Source organism: Eschrichtius robustus, chromosome 4 (genome assembly GCF_028021215.1).
Source record: "Eschrichtius robustus isolate mEscRob2 chromosome 4, mEscRob2.pri, whole genome shotgun sequence".
In the NCBI taxonomy this organism is placed as follows: domain Eukaryota; kingdom Metazoa; phylum Chordata; class Mammalia; order Artiodactyla; family Eschrichtiidae; genus Eschrichtius; species Eschrichtius robustus.
The window spans coordinates 61482556-61499175 of record NC_090827.1 but is presented as its reverse complement, the minus strand read 5'-3'; the positions used below and the strand labels follow the sequence as shown (position 1 = coordinate 61499175).

At 40.3% G+C, this 16620-nt stretch overlaps 1 protein-coding gene and 1 long non-coding RNA gene across 2 annotated transcripts in view; one reads left to right on the top strand and one right to left on the bottom strand.

The window, feature by feature from the left end:
* Window positions 1–16620, bottom strand: part of LOC137764114 (uncharacterized) — a 165243-nt gene that overhangs the window by 6567 nt on the left and 142056 nt on the right. The gene's annotated exons all lie outside the window — the stretch shown is intronic.
* Window positions 1–16620, top strand: part of MTHFD2L (methylenetetrahydrofolate dehydrogenase (NADP+ dependent) 2 like) — a 142255-nt gene that overhangs the window by 114432 nt on the left and 11203 nt on the right. Inside the window, exon 7 of the mRNA XM_068542820.1 lies at window positions 2163–2288. Within this exon, the coding sequence (XP_068398921.1) occupies window positions 2163–2288 (126 nt within the window). The remainder of the gene's footprint in view (window positions 1–2162; window positions 2289–16620) is intronic.

Genomic DNA, 16620 nt, shown 5'->3' with positions numbered 1-16620 from the left:
TTTTGCTTGTCTGTAAAGCTTTTGATTTCTCCGTCAAATCTAAATGAGATCCTTGCTGGGTAGAGTAATCTTGGTTGTAGGTTCTTCCCTTTCATCACTTTAAGTATATCATGCCACTCCCTTCTGGCTTGCAGAGTTTCTGCTGAGAAATCAGCTGTTAACCTTATGGGAGTTCCCTTGTATGTTATTTGTCGTTTTTCCCTTGCTGCTTTCAATAATTTTTCTTTGTCTTTAATTTTTGCCACTTTGATTACTATGTGTCTCGGCGTGTTTCTCCTTGGGTTTATCCTGTATGGGACTCTCTGTGCTTCCTGGACTTGGGTGGCTATTTCCTTTCCCATGTTAGGGAAGTTTTCGACTATAATCTCTTCAAATATTTTCTCTGGTCCTTTCTCTCTCTCTTCTCCTTTTGGGACCCCTATAATGCGAATGTTGTTGCGTTTAATGTTGTCCCAGAGGTCTCTTAGGCTGTCTTCATTTCTTTTCATTCTTTTTTCTTTAGTCTGTTCCGCAGCAGTGAATGCCACCATTCTGTCTTCCAGGTCACTTATCCGTTCTTCTGCCTCAGGTATTCTGCTATTGATTCCTTCTAGTGTAGTTTTCATTTCAGTTATTGTATTGGTCATCTCTGTTTGTTTGTTCTTTAATTCTTCTAGGTCTTTGTTAATCATTTCTTGCATCTTCTCAATCTTTGCCTCCATTCTTATTCCGAGGTCCTGGATCATCTTCACTATCATTATTCTGAATTCTTTTTCTGGAAGGTTGCCTATCTCCACTTCAGTTAGTTGTTTTTCTGGGGTTTTTTCTTGTTGCTTCATCTGGTACATAGCCCTCTGCCTTTTCATCTTGTCTATCTTTCTGTAACTGTGGTTTTTGGTCCACAGGCTGCAGGATTGTAGTTTTTCTTGCTTCTGCTGTCTGCCCTCTGGTGGTTGAGGCTATCTAAGAGGCTTGATGGGGGGCTCTGGTGGTGGGTAGAGCTGACTGTTTCCATCCCTCCTTTTAAATCTAAGTGGATTCTGTCACTGCCTGCCCAATAGAATATGACAGAAGTGACACTGTGCCAGTTTCCAGGTTCCAGTCTTAAGTGACGGGCGCCTTCTATTTCCTATCACTTGGAACACTCACTCTTGGAAGCCAGCTGCCAGGTTGTGAGAAGCCCAAGCCGCATGGAGAGGCCACACCTGTGTGTTCCATTTGACAGCCCCAGCTGAGCTCAGCCACCATGAGCATCAACTGTAGCCCTGTGAGTGCGCCACCTCGGACGACCAGCTGCATCATAGCTTTAGATGACTCCAGCCGCAGCCACTATCGGACTCCATTTATGTGAAAGATCCCCAAGAAGATCCATCCAGCTGAGCTCAGTCAAGTCACACAACTGTGGAACATAATAATTAGTTGTTTTAAGACACTAAGTTTGGGAATGGTTTTTTAATTTATAACAAAAAAAATGGAACACTAGCCATTGTTAGCTGGTACTGTTGTACCGGAAATAAAATTTGAAAAGAGTTATAAAATATAGATGGTGACATAACATCTCTGTAGAGCTATCTTTCAAACTTGAGTGGAGAAATAGTGAGTACAACTAACTGTTTCTTACACCATTCCAAGTCATATACAGACATAATGAATCAAAGAAACCAAGAAAAAATAAATATAAAGCTCAAGATAGCCTTTCATGTTTGGAGTGGATGAGATAATACTTTGTATTCAGCACTTTACAGTTTACCACAACCCTGAGGAATATGAATTATTACCATTTTCACTTTTTTTCTTTGTATCCTTCCTCCCTCCTTCCCTCCCTCCCTCTCTTCCTTCTCTCCACCTCCATCTTCCAAGCTGTTTTCACTCCACTCACCCTCAGCAGGAGCCTGTTTTATCTCCGTAATCTTCCCATGCTATTTATAGTACAGGAAACACAAAAGGATGCTGCTCAAGTGGGTGTCCATTTGGAGAAATGCTCTGGTAAGAAATTGCTTTGGTAAGCAATCTCTAAGGTGAAAGGGTAAATCCTGGCAGGATTTCACCCAGAGGGGCCCCCATGTGCTACCTTTCCATGACAATAAAAACATTAGATGTATAAACTAATGTATAAACTTTGTTCTACTCAAGGACAAAGCTTAAGTATTTTCCAGTGTTTTACAACTCTGTTTTGCTTTCAGGTATTCCAAAGTTGATTACATCTGATATGGTTAAAGAAGGTGCTGCTGTAATTGATGTGGGTATCAACTATGTCCATGACCCAATGACAGGAAAGACAAAATTAGTTGGAGACGTGGACTTTGAAGGTAGTAAACTATATCTCTTTTGATACGTGAGGAAAAAAAAAGATTCTATGTTGCATGTTTTGATAGTAGAAAGAGAAACTTTCTATTTGATTCGACATTATTATCAACCATTACATTAATCTTTCCTCTGAGGGAAAAGAGTTTAATGACAATTACATATTTCCTTCCTTCCTTCTGCCTGACTTCCTTCCTTCACTCCTTTCTTCCTAGCTTCCTTCCCCCTTTCTTTCAGCCCTTCCTTCTATCCTTCCTTTCCTCCATCTTTCCCTCCTTGGGAGAAAAATATAATTGTACCATTATTATTTAGCTTTAAGATGAAATTCCTTATAGTGCATTTTTTTAATGAAAGAATTCAGCCGGCCTTTTATAGGTGAGCATTATTTTGACTTTTGGGAGTGTGTCTCTATACTCCATCATCCATGCTCCATACTCAGCCATTCACTCACAGAGCGAGAAGACATCTTAGGGTGTGTTTGCTAACTCTATATTTCAGATCTAGACAGTTAACTGGATAATTCAAGTCAACATTCTTCACTTGTGTTTTAAAGAGGATGAGAAAAAGGAGCTAGGCTAACATTTCCATGGCCAATGAAGGAGATAAAGCACCCATTGTGTAGTAATAAAAAAATTTCCAACCCAATGCCGTATCTCTACAGATGAGGAAACCAACCGCAAGATAGATATATTTTTAGATGCCTGACCCCCCAATCCAATTTTACTTCCAATATCTTTGTCAAGATACTTACCTGCATTCAGGTTTTCAGTATAGTCTAGGAATCTTAGATGTCTAATACTACAGGCATATAATAAAGTGGAGATATTTTCATATTAGAAATATTTTATATATTCGATTGATCATTCTGGCCAAAAATCAGGGCCATGCAAGAACTTCCTTAAGTTATAGGTGTGTCTTTATAGACAAATTGAAAGGAAAGATGGTGCTCTTTCTAAAATAATTCAAATTTTACATTTTCTCTTGGAATCTAGTCATCAGCTGATGGTTTGCCCGAGTCCTAGCATGGTGTGGAATACAAATGAATATGCAGGGACTCAGAAGTGTCCTTCTGAGTAAGGTATTGGCCCCATGTATGTGAGATTCCAGGGTGCATCAGGGACCAGGTCCAGGTAGGCAAGGTGATCCTAGTGCTAAAAAGAAAAGAAAAAAAAAAAAAGAAAACCTGAGAACAAAATACTCTGGGGACAGAATGGTGAAGAGAGCAAAGTACAGATGGACCTTATCACCTACTGCCCTCATAGGCTGTCATTCACAGGGCCCTGCCAGTCTAGCAGGGTGGCTCTCCAAGTGAACATGTGTGTCTGTATGTATGTGTGTGTGTTATGTGTACATGTTGACCTCTTCAGGAAATGACCTTTTTTCTTTATTTCATTTTTCATGTTCAATCACTGGTGTCAGATATCAATAATATATTTGAATTTCTCAACTTGAAAGAGTAAGGGTACATTTCATTTTAAAATGTATTTTATTTCTGACCTTATTTCTTATTCTTTTGCACTGTCATTCTGCTTCATGATTTCATTTTAGTTACCAGGTTTATTGCAAAATCGCCACACACTTACGATGCACCCAGATGGCACAGACAGCACATAATAACCAGCTCGAGGCAAGAAAAGCAGGGATGTTAACAGCTCACAACCTTGACTGTGCTTGTGGGGCAAGCTTACTCAGCAGTTGGCAATGTTTTATATAAGACCCTTCTGTTATATGATATTTCATTGGTCTCAGATCATTTCCATGCATTCTTATGTTTAGCTAAGAATTTTTTTTTGCTTGTAAGGGTATTATGAAAGCATTAAAAAATGAGCATTTTGGGGTGGGTGCATATGCTAAGTCACACATGGATATGCAATCTCTTGGTAGTATCTATTCAATTAAATTGCAGTTATGTGTATCTAAGTATATAATGAAACAAAAAAAGAAATGACCATGAGAGACAAAGATATAAGATGAGCAGGAAAGAGCACTGGGCTGGGAGACTGAAGAGATGCTCTTAGACCTAGTATGGCAACCTGATATCTTTGCAACCTTTCTGGCCATCAGTGTTGTTATCGGTTAAATGATAACAACGTTGGCAACGGCTCCTTCCAGCTCTAACACTTGGTGCATCTTGGACATTCAGCTGAGTGCTACCACATGATTGTGTAAAAACACAGAAACTTTCGGAAAGTCAGGTTTTTCTGACCCTATCATAAATTACGCCCATGTGACTGATAATATCACTCTTGTTGCCCTGCTGGTTCATGGAACCAGAGCCCTAAGGAAGACCTGGACTTGGTAAAGAAAGCCTTGTCGGTGAGGCCATGACTCAGCCACCCAGAGGAGCACGCAAGTGATAGGTTTTGACATGCTGCTCTTCAGTTTGTTGATCAGGACTTAACTTGAGGTGAGGGATGATCCTGCAGCTGAGAGGGAGGAGCTTTCATGTGGGTTCTGATGCAAAACTTACAGGTAGTGTTTGGCTGTAAATTGCCACAGGGAGTGTGGCTGCTTTGTGAGTATCAGTGAAAGTTTCACTATAACCATAGCCAAGATAGATAAAACAGACACAGGTAAAATCCAGTGCTGAAGTAAATTGTCCTTGCAGAAGTCTTTAGCTCACTAGTAAAGGAAACAACATGGCCTATTTCAAGTAGATTACTTTGATGGGAATGATTTTTAAAGAAAAATTTCATCCACGACCTCATTTGGGCACTATTGGAAATATGTAAATAACTGCAAATTATTTTACAAATTCAATGATTTATAAAACCAGGAGTCATTTAATCATTTTATTTCTAAGAAAATATAGATGCCTACTTGTATTCCTCTTCACTATTAGATATTTTAGCTTCAATTTTAAATCAGGCTTCTCTCTAAGAAGAGTGATATTTTATATCAAATACAACATGAAGACTGCATCACTCTTACTATAGTTCTTGACAAAAGGAAATATAAAAACACCCTAAATATTTCCTTTTGACTTTAAGGTCAGGTTTTCTGTTTTGGTTTAGATATAATTCCCTCTAGACCACATCTTCCTTCATCTACTAGGGTTTCCTGCTCTTATTTCCTGCTCTCATAGCCAGTGTTTGTGTAGTGCTTACAGTGTGCTAGGTATTGTTCTCAGGCTTTTACATATGATAACTCTATAAGTAGATATTGTTTAATTTTGATTCAGTTATTATGATACCCCTATAAGGTAGGTATTGTTATGCCAACTACAAATTGGCACTTGCCATCTGCCTCTACAAGGATTAAATCAAGAGCTGCTGCAGCTGCTGACCTTCAACACCCCCTGAGAGGAGTTCAGGGTGGAGGTCAGGAAGGAGGCACTCTGGGCTCTGGGAAAAACTGGCAGAACAGGTCTTCAGATAGAGATTTTCAGGAGAAGATTTTATGAGCCCAATTCTTGCATCTCCTCGTATCTAGAGAAGCACTAAAATCCTTCATGGTGATGCCTGTTCCTCGTGACTAGCAGTAACCTTCACGAGACTAGCAGCAACCTTCTGCAAAAACTATGTACTTGATTGCATGTACTCCCCCTTCACCAGAGTCACTGACCTTCCCTCCTACCTCTTTAGATCAGTTTCTCAGAGCTTTCTGAAATTCTGTCTCCCGGGCTATAGTCCTCATTTTGCACCAAATAAAACTTAACTCCCAACTCTCACGTTGTTTATTTTTTTTCAGTTGACAGTTATTATGCTGCATTTTACAGAGGCACACAAAGCCTGGGCATCTTGCCTGAGAGGACATAGCATGGGGGGCACCGTGGGTTTGTAGGCACTTATCATTTTTACCCTTTATTATCTCGACTATCCTATATTTCACTTGGTTAATACTTTCCTTTTAGGACGTCGAGTTATTTCTTTTATCCCCTGCCCACCTTATGTATAAGAGCAGGTTTTAAAGTGCCTAAACAACAGTATTGGTGTACAACAGTCCTCACTTTGCATGGTTCTGATATACACAAATTTCAATTACCACGGATTAGCTAAATAACACCAGTCCCCCAATAGAGTGATTTGAATTTCAGTTAGTAATTGCATCAAGTGCAAACTTATCTGCTAGCTCTTCGGGGCACAAATCGTGATGTCAGTAACAAATGTGCATCATGATCTGTGACCAATCATACCACTTCTTTCAAAGTCTGTGGGCGATTGGTCATGGCACATCTGTTATTCAGTTCAGACAGCAAAGTGTGTAGTTCTGTTGACTCTTTGTTTCTCAGTGATAAACCACATAACATTTTGCAAAAATACATCATGCAAAGAGAGAATTTGCAGCAAAGAAATGAAAAGTGATAATGCTGAAAGTGAAATTTGAAATAGCTGACCATGGGATGTTGACAGTGCCACTGTTTGCCATTTGAGACTCTAGATATACAGCCAGACGAACTTAGTGAAGGCGAACTTATCGACATAAATGAGGAAAGTGGTTGTTACTGAAAGGATGACAGTGTCCCAGGGGAAGTGACACTGGCATAAAACTCTACATTAAAGGAACTCTCAGAGATATTTCATGACATAAGAAAGGGCAAAGACAAAATGTTGGAAGTGGATCCAAACTTAGAAAGGAATCTGACAATTCATCAAGTCATAAAAGAGATACTAGCTTTGTGTTATAAGGTATACGACCAGGGGAAGAAAAGCAGTATTCAAACTACTCTTCATAAGATTTTTACAAATAAAGAAAACACTTTGATTCTCAATGTTTCTAATGTTTAAATTACGGTATAATAAATAAATACTAGTTTTACTATTATTTTCAATTCTCTGTACATTTATAAATCACAGTAAGAGAGTTTTTAGTGTTTTGACAAAAAATTTTTAAAGGTCGTTGAGCAAATGTAATTTCCCCCCCATTGATTATTAAGATTACTTTGCACTGTTTCAGCTTGCATAGTCATTTTTATGATCTTACATTACTGTAAAAAGTGAGCCCTCCCTGCATTTATCTCTATGTTCAATAAAATTCATGAAATTAGTGGTCATATAGTTCAAATTCATATCCACTGTCATAATCACCTCTACTACACGATTATTCAATTGTGTTTGATTACAATTTCTCAGTATTACTACCCATGGAGGTTATGCAGTGTTGGAGGCATTGTTTGCTTAGCACCTTTTCTAGGAAGTCCACACTGGTGCTTTTGCTCAAAATAGATCCAAGTTAGGCCTCTGTGCAACACCATTCCTCTCTGGGTGCTTTGAGGAATAAATAAAGCCTTAAAGCTATTACTAAAGTGCTATTTTGTTTTCTATTGATCCTCAGTTATGGAACTCAAGATAGCTCATCACTGTTTCCAGCATCTGACAGGTGCTTACTGCTACCTTTCAATTACTTGAACATGCCTCCCCCCTTCAATTTAAGACATTACAAGAAGAAACGGTATTTTAAAACATCAGTGATAAAATTACTGTGTATGTCGAAAAATTGTTTTTCATTACAAACAATCATAAAATAAATAATCTTCTGAAAACCTTACATTTGCTAATATAGATTTAAAACAAAACAAAACAATGAGGCATACCCACTTTCACTTGGAATTTCTTTTAATCATTTTCTATTGGTAGCTTTGAAAGGAAATTCATACATTCCTAACAAAGAAGGCTGTATTCTCATGAAACAGAAATAAGAGATGATGTGGTATGAGTTGTAAACTGCTTCTTCTGAATAATGAGCTGGAAAACAGTGTATGGGCCAGGACTCAGAAGCTCATAATTAACGATGCTTTTATAACAGCCATTCACTGAATGGATTTGGTCAGCTGAACAATCTAATTAATGACTTCCTATGCTGTTACTTCAGCTAAGCTTGTTCACATTGGTGAACATTCATATGCCTCATTTACACCTCGTAGATAACACACAGATGTGTCTATAATTTTTGGAAGCTTCAATAGCTTTGCTTCAGTTTTGTGATGAATTCTGCAGGGATTGAGGTGGAATGAAAGGAACTGAAATGTCTGCTCTGTATTTCCTCCCATCCCTCCTCCTTGTCTTCAATTCTTCCATCCCTGACCGCTCTGCTCCACTTACTGGTCTGTCAGAAAGCAGGGAGTAAGACAATGCTGGGAAGAACTGGTGAGAAGAAAGCAAAGAGATAGGAAGGAGGAACAGTGTGTAGCACTTTTCTCAGAATCAGAATAGGTGGGGTTAGTGTCTAAGCATGATTCTCTTTGCTGACTTAAACTTATAGGATAGTAAATAGAAATTATAGAGGTAAGTCTAAAGGTACATATATTGTTAATGGAACTGACTTAAATTATCAAAATAAAGAAGCCACGTTTTATGTGTTGAATCCTCTAACACAACCAATAGTTTTTTTTTTTTTATAACTACAGTTGCTTCTAGACATTTTGTATATGCATATTTTACATACTTTGAGGAATATATGACTTATGCACTTAAATTTTTATCAGTCATTTTCCATGCTGAGGTCCTAGTTCATGGTTATGTTCAGTGAATATATCATGGTTTGCCTTGCTCCTTCTCTGTTGTTAAATGCTTGTTTCCCTTTTTGCCCCCTCTAAGTATTATACTAGAGTATAGGTTAAGCTGCTATAGCAAAGGGACACCAAAATACATGAACTCAACAGAATAGATTAGTTCACTCCCATAAAAGTCCAGAGTTAGGCAGACAATCAGCTCTGCTTCATTCAGGGATACTGGTTTCATCCATCTTACCTTTTATATTAGTTTGACAGAACTGCCGTAACTAAGTACCACAGCCTGGGTGGCCTAAACAACAGAAATTTATTTCACATAATTCTGGAGGCTAGAAGTCAGAAGTCAAGGTGTGGCCAGGGTTATTTCTTCTAATGCCTCTCTCCTTGGCTTATAGGTGGTCGTCTTCTCCCTGTATCTTCACATCATCTTCCTTCTGTACATACCTGTGTCCAAATTTCCTTTCTTATAAGGACACCAGTCATATTGGATGAAGGCCTACACCAGTGGCCTTGTTTTAACTTAATTACCTCTTGAAAGACCCTCTCTCCAAATACAGTGACATTCTGAGGTACTGAGGCTGACTTCAACGTACGAATTTTGGGGGGACACAATTCAGCCTGTAACGCTATTCCACTTGAGCATTGTTATCCACACAGTTGAACTGCCTCCTCATCCATGGTTCCTTCCATGGAGGTGAAAGAGAGATGAAGGCAAGTGACTTCACTTTTGAGAAAATTGAACTGGAAGATGCATGTATCATTTCTGGTAGCATCCTATTGACCTGAACATAGTCACATGGCTGCTCCTATGTGGGAGTAAAAAAGATGTGGAGTTTATAGTCTCTAGATGGGCACCATACTTGGGTGAATAGCAATCCATTCTGTATATAAGAACTTGAAGACCAACCTCTTACTTGGGAAAAAAAAAGAGATTTCTTCATCCAGCATCCACATACCATTCAGTCTGTCCTAAATTCATTCTGTTATGAAAACCTCAGGGACAATCTCATCATTGTCTGCTTGCTTTTTAGTCAGTTTCAAAGCATGAGCTGCTTTGTTTTTCCCTAGGGGGTTAGTGGATGCCTAGTGTCAGGGAAGTTATGTCTTGACTCAGTTGTTACAGTATTAACTCTGATCTCTCTGTAGGTAAAGGATATGTAGATTTCCAATAGAATTTGCATAGTCTTTATAGCCTCATCAAACTGTCTGGTTCTAACTACATTCATTTTTATTATTCAATCATTGGTGAGACTAGACACTTTTTGACTACTTCATGCAATGTCAAAAATTATATCAAGACCTTTTGGGGCTTCCATTTTTCATAACTCCACCTTTACTGACCTTATTTTCAGGCTCTTGATTATTACTGATGTTTTCAGTAGCCCTTCTAATTCACTAGGCTATACTTTTTATTGAAGTGTATGTCATGCAATATGTCCAGAAGTTGGAAAAATAACAAAGGGAGCAGGTCAGGAGACACTCCTTGGCCCAGGAACCATCTGCAGCATGTCCTGAGAAGGAAAGGCCCATGACTTACCACTTATTTTGACTGGTGAGAAAGAGAAACCTACAAAGTGAGCTGTGGCAGGAGAGCAGGAGGCCTTCAGGGTGGTATGCTGGGAGGAAAGCCAGCTGGCTCAGGTCCACAAGCTTCCCTCTGCCCCTGCTGGTCTCACGGTGGCACACAAACTGAGAAAGGGCTCCCAGAGTGTTCCAGGCCAGGTTAAGGGTAAAGCTGGGACACCAGATAAATGGGATAGCAACAGAGAGTAGGTTTGCCAAGGCTGAATTGGGCCATGTTAGCCAAGAGGTGGGCAGGGGGCCACAGTGTAGGGGTCTGACTCAGACTCAGGGCCCCCGGCCTCGGGAGATGGAGCTATTGCCATTGCCACGAGGCTCTTCTGAAGACCAAGGGCCAGGCCTGGGCACAGCCTACAGAGACCCCAGTCGTGGGGGCAATGGTACTTTAAGGCAGCCTGAGTCGAGAAGGCCTGGGTCATACTTGTAGGAACTGGGGACAAGCCTATGAGAAAGCTCTTGGCTACTGTTCCTGGGGCCCAGGGCTGCACAGGGTCCCAAAGACCCATGTTTCTCCCGGTTCAAGCGTTAAGATTTTTTGCATATGCCCAGCCAGGCAAGGTGAGATACCTGCTGTTAGAACACAGCCTGTGCATATACACCCAGAAGTGGGATTGCTGGATCTATTTTTAATTTTTTGAGGAAATCCATCCTGTTTTCAACAGCGGTTGTACCAATTTACATTCTCACTAACAGTGCACGTGTTCCCTTTTCTCCACACCTTCGCTAAAAACTTATTTCTTGTCTTTTTGATAGTAGCCATTCTAACAAGTGTGAGGTGGTATCTCACTGTGGTTTTGATTTGCATTTCACTGATGATTAGTGATGTTCAGCAATATTTCATGTACCATTGGCCACTTGTATGTTTTCTTTGGGAAAATATCCATTCAGTTCCTTGGCCCATTGTTTTAATTGGGTTGTTTGGGGTTTCTTTTGCTATTGAGTTGTATGGGTTCTTTATATATTTTGGTTATTAATCCCGTATCCAATATGTGGTTTGCAAATATTTTCTCCTATTCTGTAAGTTGCCTTTTCATTTTGTTGTTACTTTTTCTGTACTGGAGGTTTTTAGTTTAATGTTGTCCCACTTGTTGATTTTTACTTTTGTTGCTTGTGCTTTGGTGTCATATCCAAAAAATTGTTGCTAAGACCAATGTTAAGGAGCTTCTTCCCTATGTTTTCTTCTGGGAGTTTTATGGTATCAGGTCTTACATAGACTTTAATCCATTTCAAGTTAATTTTTGTGAGTGCTGTGAGAAAGGGCCCCAATTTCATTTTTCTTCATGTGGTTATCCCGTTTTCCTAGCATTGTTTGTTGAAGACACTATCCTTTTCCCATTGAGTATTCTTGTCTCCCTTGTCAAATATTAGTTGACCCTGTATGTGGGGCTTATTTCCGAGTTCTCAGTTCTCTTCCATTGGTGTGTGTGTCTATTTTTATGCCGGTACGGTACTGCTTTCATTACTGTAGCTTTGTAATATAGTGAGAAGTCAGGGAGTGTGATGCCCCCATCTTTGTTCTCAGCACTGCTTTAGCTATTCAGGGTCTTCTGTGTTTTCATACAAATTTTAGGATTTTTTTTTTTCTATTTCTGTGAAAAATGCCATTGAAATTTTGGTAGAGATTGAACCAAATATATAAATGGCTTTGGGTAGTATGGACAATTAAAAAATATTAACTCCTCCAACCCATGAACATGGAATATCTTTCTGTTTATTTGTGTCTTCTTCAATTTCTTTCCTCAAAGTCTTGCAGTTTTCATTGTACAGGTCTTTCATTTCCTTGGTTAAGTTTATTCCTAAGTATTTTATTGTTTTATGAAGCTATTGTGAGCAGGATAGTTTCGTTATTTCATTTTAAGATATTTCATTGTTAGTGTATGGGAACATAACTGATTTCTGTATGTTGATTTTATGAGCAATCCCACTTCTGGTATATATCCAAAGGAAATGAAAATAGGATTTCAGAAAGATATGTCATGTTTATTGCAGTTTTATTCGCAAAAGATATGGACATAGCCTGTGTCCCTTAATAGATGAATGGATAAAGAAGATGTGATATATATACAATGGAATATTATATAACCATGAGAAAGAAGGAAATCCTGCCATTTGCAACAACATGGATAGATCTTGAAGGCATTATGCTTAGTGAGATAAGCCAGACAGAGAAAGAAAAATACTCTATGCTCTCACTTATATGTGGAATCTAAAAAAGCTGAACTCATAGAAACAGAGTTGGATGGTGGTTACTAGGGGCTGGGTGGGAGAATTGGGGAGATGTTAAAGGATACAAACTTGCAACTAGAAGATAAATAATTTCTGAAGATCTAATGCACAGCATAATGATATAGTCAACAATACTATATTATACACTTCAAACTTGCTATAAAAGACCAGTTGTTCTCACCACAAAAGAGAAATTATAATTCTGTGACGTGATAAAGATGTTAACTAAACTTACAGTGGTAATCATATTGCAATACATAAATGTATCAAATTAACAGGTTTGTACACATTAAACTTACACAATGTCAATTATATCTCAATACGTTTTTTTTTTAAAAGAACACGGCATGCAGGATGTTAGGTTCGGCCTGAGAGACAGTGCGGGCAGGGATGGGGACCGGGACTCACACCTGGGTTTCAGCTCCTCAGTGCCCTGCTTGCCCTTCGGATCCTCCTTTGGGGCCCTGTGTGCTGCCCTGCTGGGCACCCTCCTGTGGACAGTCTGGGAAGGCAGTGGGGCCGAGTGCCCTCCTGCAGCTGGGTTACCTTCACAGGGAGGCGGGACCAGCACCAGCTCACTAAGCTACCAAGGAAAACAGTTTTCATGATGGAGTCTGTGCTTGAACTCGGGGAGGGATTTGTGGATGAGGAGTGGTTGGTCCCAGAGAGGGAGGGAAAAGGGGGCATCTAGCCCAGCCACCCTGGGAAAGTAAGGAGAAAGAGAAGGCCAAACCTTGAGCTGGTCTGTCCAGCCGCTCCAGGCCTATAACCCACTCGTTTCTTAAACTGCCCCAGGAACGAGACACGTCCAGCCTTGGAGGGGAGACAACAGCTGAGCCCACCCCTGGCAGTGATTTCTCTCTGGCCCACAATTCCCTGCACAGTAGAGGCCTAGGGGTTCTCTGGCCCCTCATAATAACCCTTTCTAAAAAATGCTGAGGAGGACAGTGGGAAGAGGAGGGGCTGCTCGGGGTCCTCTCAGGAATTCCTGGAGACCAGAGAGGAACTGCGGGATGGGACGCAGGAGAGGGTGGGAGATGCTATGTGTCTGGCATTGTCATAGGCACTTGGGATGCAACAGTGACAGAAATAGGCCAAGTCCTTCCCCAAAAGTAGCTTACATTCTGGTTGGAGAAGACAGATAATAAATAAATATATACATATGCTATATTAGGCAGTATTTAATGTTACAAAAATAAAACAAGAAAAGGGGGGCTACAGATTTATGGAGTGAGGTTGTTTAGAAAGGGTGGTCAGAGAAAGCTAACTGCTGACCTGAACAAAGTGAGGGAGAGAGCCATGTGGATATATGGGGGAGGAACAGTCCAGACACATGGAACAGCACGTGTAGAAACCCTGAGGTGCAGTGTGGCTGCTGGTATTGATAAGCTGAAGAAGGCCACTGTAACTGGGACAGAATAAATAGGGGGAAGAACGCTCAGATATAAACTCAACGAGGTAGCAGTAGGGGTGCCACATCATGACCGGCCTTACAGACCATGGAAAGGAATTTGAATTTTACTCTAAGTGCAATGGAAAGCCATTGGAGGATTTGGGCCAAAGACATGATATTTTTGCATTTTAACAGGATAACCCTGGTTTTCTGAATGGCAAATAGACCTTAGAGAGGTGAGGATATAAACTGGGTGCCTGTTAAGAGCCCATTGTAATTATCCAGGTAAGAAATTATCCAAGATGGGGTGTGGCCCAGGATGGTAATGGGTGAAAGTATTAAGAGGTAGTTCGATGGTAGATAAAATTTAAAAGGAGAGTTAGAATGGTTGGCTAAATGATTAGATATAAAAGGAAGAGGAGAATTATTTATGACTCTAAGAGTTTTCAAATAGGCAAGAGTGAAGGTACCTGTTCTAGAATCCTTTTGAGATGAGTCTGAAAGGATCAATGAATTTCATCTATTTATGTGTATATAGGGCAGAAAGTGGGAGAAGAAAAAGGGGCTCTTTCCATGTGGAGGGAACAGCAGATCAAAGGCAAGGAGGAAAAATTACAAAAGGCCTTATGTACTCAATAATAGGTCCAACATTGTTGAATGAGGAAAGTATGATATTCTAAATAATCGTGATTTGGCCCCAAATAGCTGTAGCTTTACCATGATTTCTTCAAAAGAATCTCCACTGGACAAATCTCTCCTAGAGCAAAAAGAACCCTATAATTTGGGACTCCATCTGGTCAGAATTATTCCTCAAAATTTCCAACCCAATAGTCAAAAGATGAGGACAGAAGAGCGTCTAGAATTACATAGAAGGTACCGTTCTTCTGAGAAACTACTATAAAGGAAACTAGTATAAAACTCCCAGAGTGCTTTTAAAGCAGGTTTTCGTCTGTATTTTCTCTTCTTCTACTACAGTTGCTTGCCGATGTCTTATTTATGCATAGTACTGTACATTCAAAACCTGAGAGTTACCTTTTACTCCATGCTGTTTTTATATTATGTACAACCTTTCATAAAAGATTATGATTTGAAGTTAGGGTGATTTAGGTTTGAATTCTAGCTCTGTTGCTTAAAACAATTATGATCTCGGCAAATCACTTCACCTCTCTGAGACTTGATTTTATCATCTGAAAAACTGAGATAAATAATACCTATCTTATAGAGTTGTTATGAAGATTAAGTGAAATAATCACCTCACCTGAGCTAATGTATGTGACTTGCTGAGCATAATACCTGGCAGAAAACAGTGTATGTTTGTATTTGTGTACATGCACATTGTTCAGCCTTTCTCTCCATTCCCACTAGAGCAGCAGTCCCCACCTTTTTTGGCACCAGGGACCAGCTCCAGTTTCATGGAAGACAGTTTTTCCATAGACAAGGGAGGAAGATGGTTCAGGCGGTAACTCGAGCAATGGGGAGTGATGCGGAGTGGCAGATGAAGCTTCGCTCACTCGCCCATCACTCACCTCCTGCTGTGCGGCCTGGTTCCTACCAGGCCACGGACTGGTCTGCGGCCCAGGGATTGGGGACCCCTTCACTGGAGTACTAATCTGGAAATATGTAACTTCACATTTCAATTACCACCCAGCTCCTCATTACTTTTCTGGCCTCAGCTCTCTTCTGATCAGGTATGTTTTCACCCAACAGTCATATGAATAACTTTAAAGCACTCATGATTATCCCCATCTTCTCCAAACTCCTGTAGTAGATCTCAGTCTGCCTCTATTCTTTTTGCTCTTAATCCTATACTACCTTGCACTTTTATTTAGTTGTTCCCTACTAAATTGTATGCCTCTGTAATGTAAGCTTCTTGTCCTACATTTCTTTCGTCTCTCCATCCCATACCAGGTCTCAGCCTTCTTAGTCATATCATTGGTCATTTGTATGATCATCCTCGATACTTATAAATCTCTTGTGTCACTCTTACATTACAGAAGCAATTCCTTATAGTTGCCCTAATGGGAACAAAATCTCCCACTCAGGATGGCATCCAACACATTATTAATCTACAGAAACCCAGATTCAGTAGTGATACATCCATTGAGTCATACATTGATTTGCTCAGCACATATTTCTCACTCAACACACCTTCCAGGTACTAGGGATATGGCCATGCACAGAGAGACAAAGTCCCTGCTCTCACGGAACTTATATTCTCTAGATTATATGTCAAAGTAAGCTTCTTTTGGAAGTGGTTTTGGTACTACTTATTCCAAATGTGTGTCCTACAACAGGGGTCCCAACCCCTGGGCTGTGGACTGCTAGCAGTCCTCCGGCCTGTTCGGAACCAGGAGGTAAGCGGTGGGCGGGGGAGCAAAGCTTCATCTGCCACTCCCCATCGCTCCCCATGGCTCACATTACCACCTGAACCATCCCCCCCTCCCCCCGCCCCTGCCCCCCCCCACCACCTCGTCCCTGGAAAAGTTGTCTTCCACAAAACCGGTCCCTGGTGCCAAAAAGATTGGGGACCGGGGGACCACTGTTCTACAAGATGGGAAAGTAAGAGCATGTTACCAGTTTCTACGGAAATAAAAGACTATTTTGGAATGATATCACTTTTAGAGAACTATTAATCTGTGATGACATTGTAAAGAACCAGAATTAGACTGGCTCTCTACCAACTCAG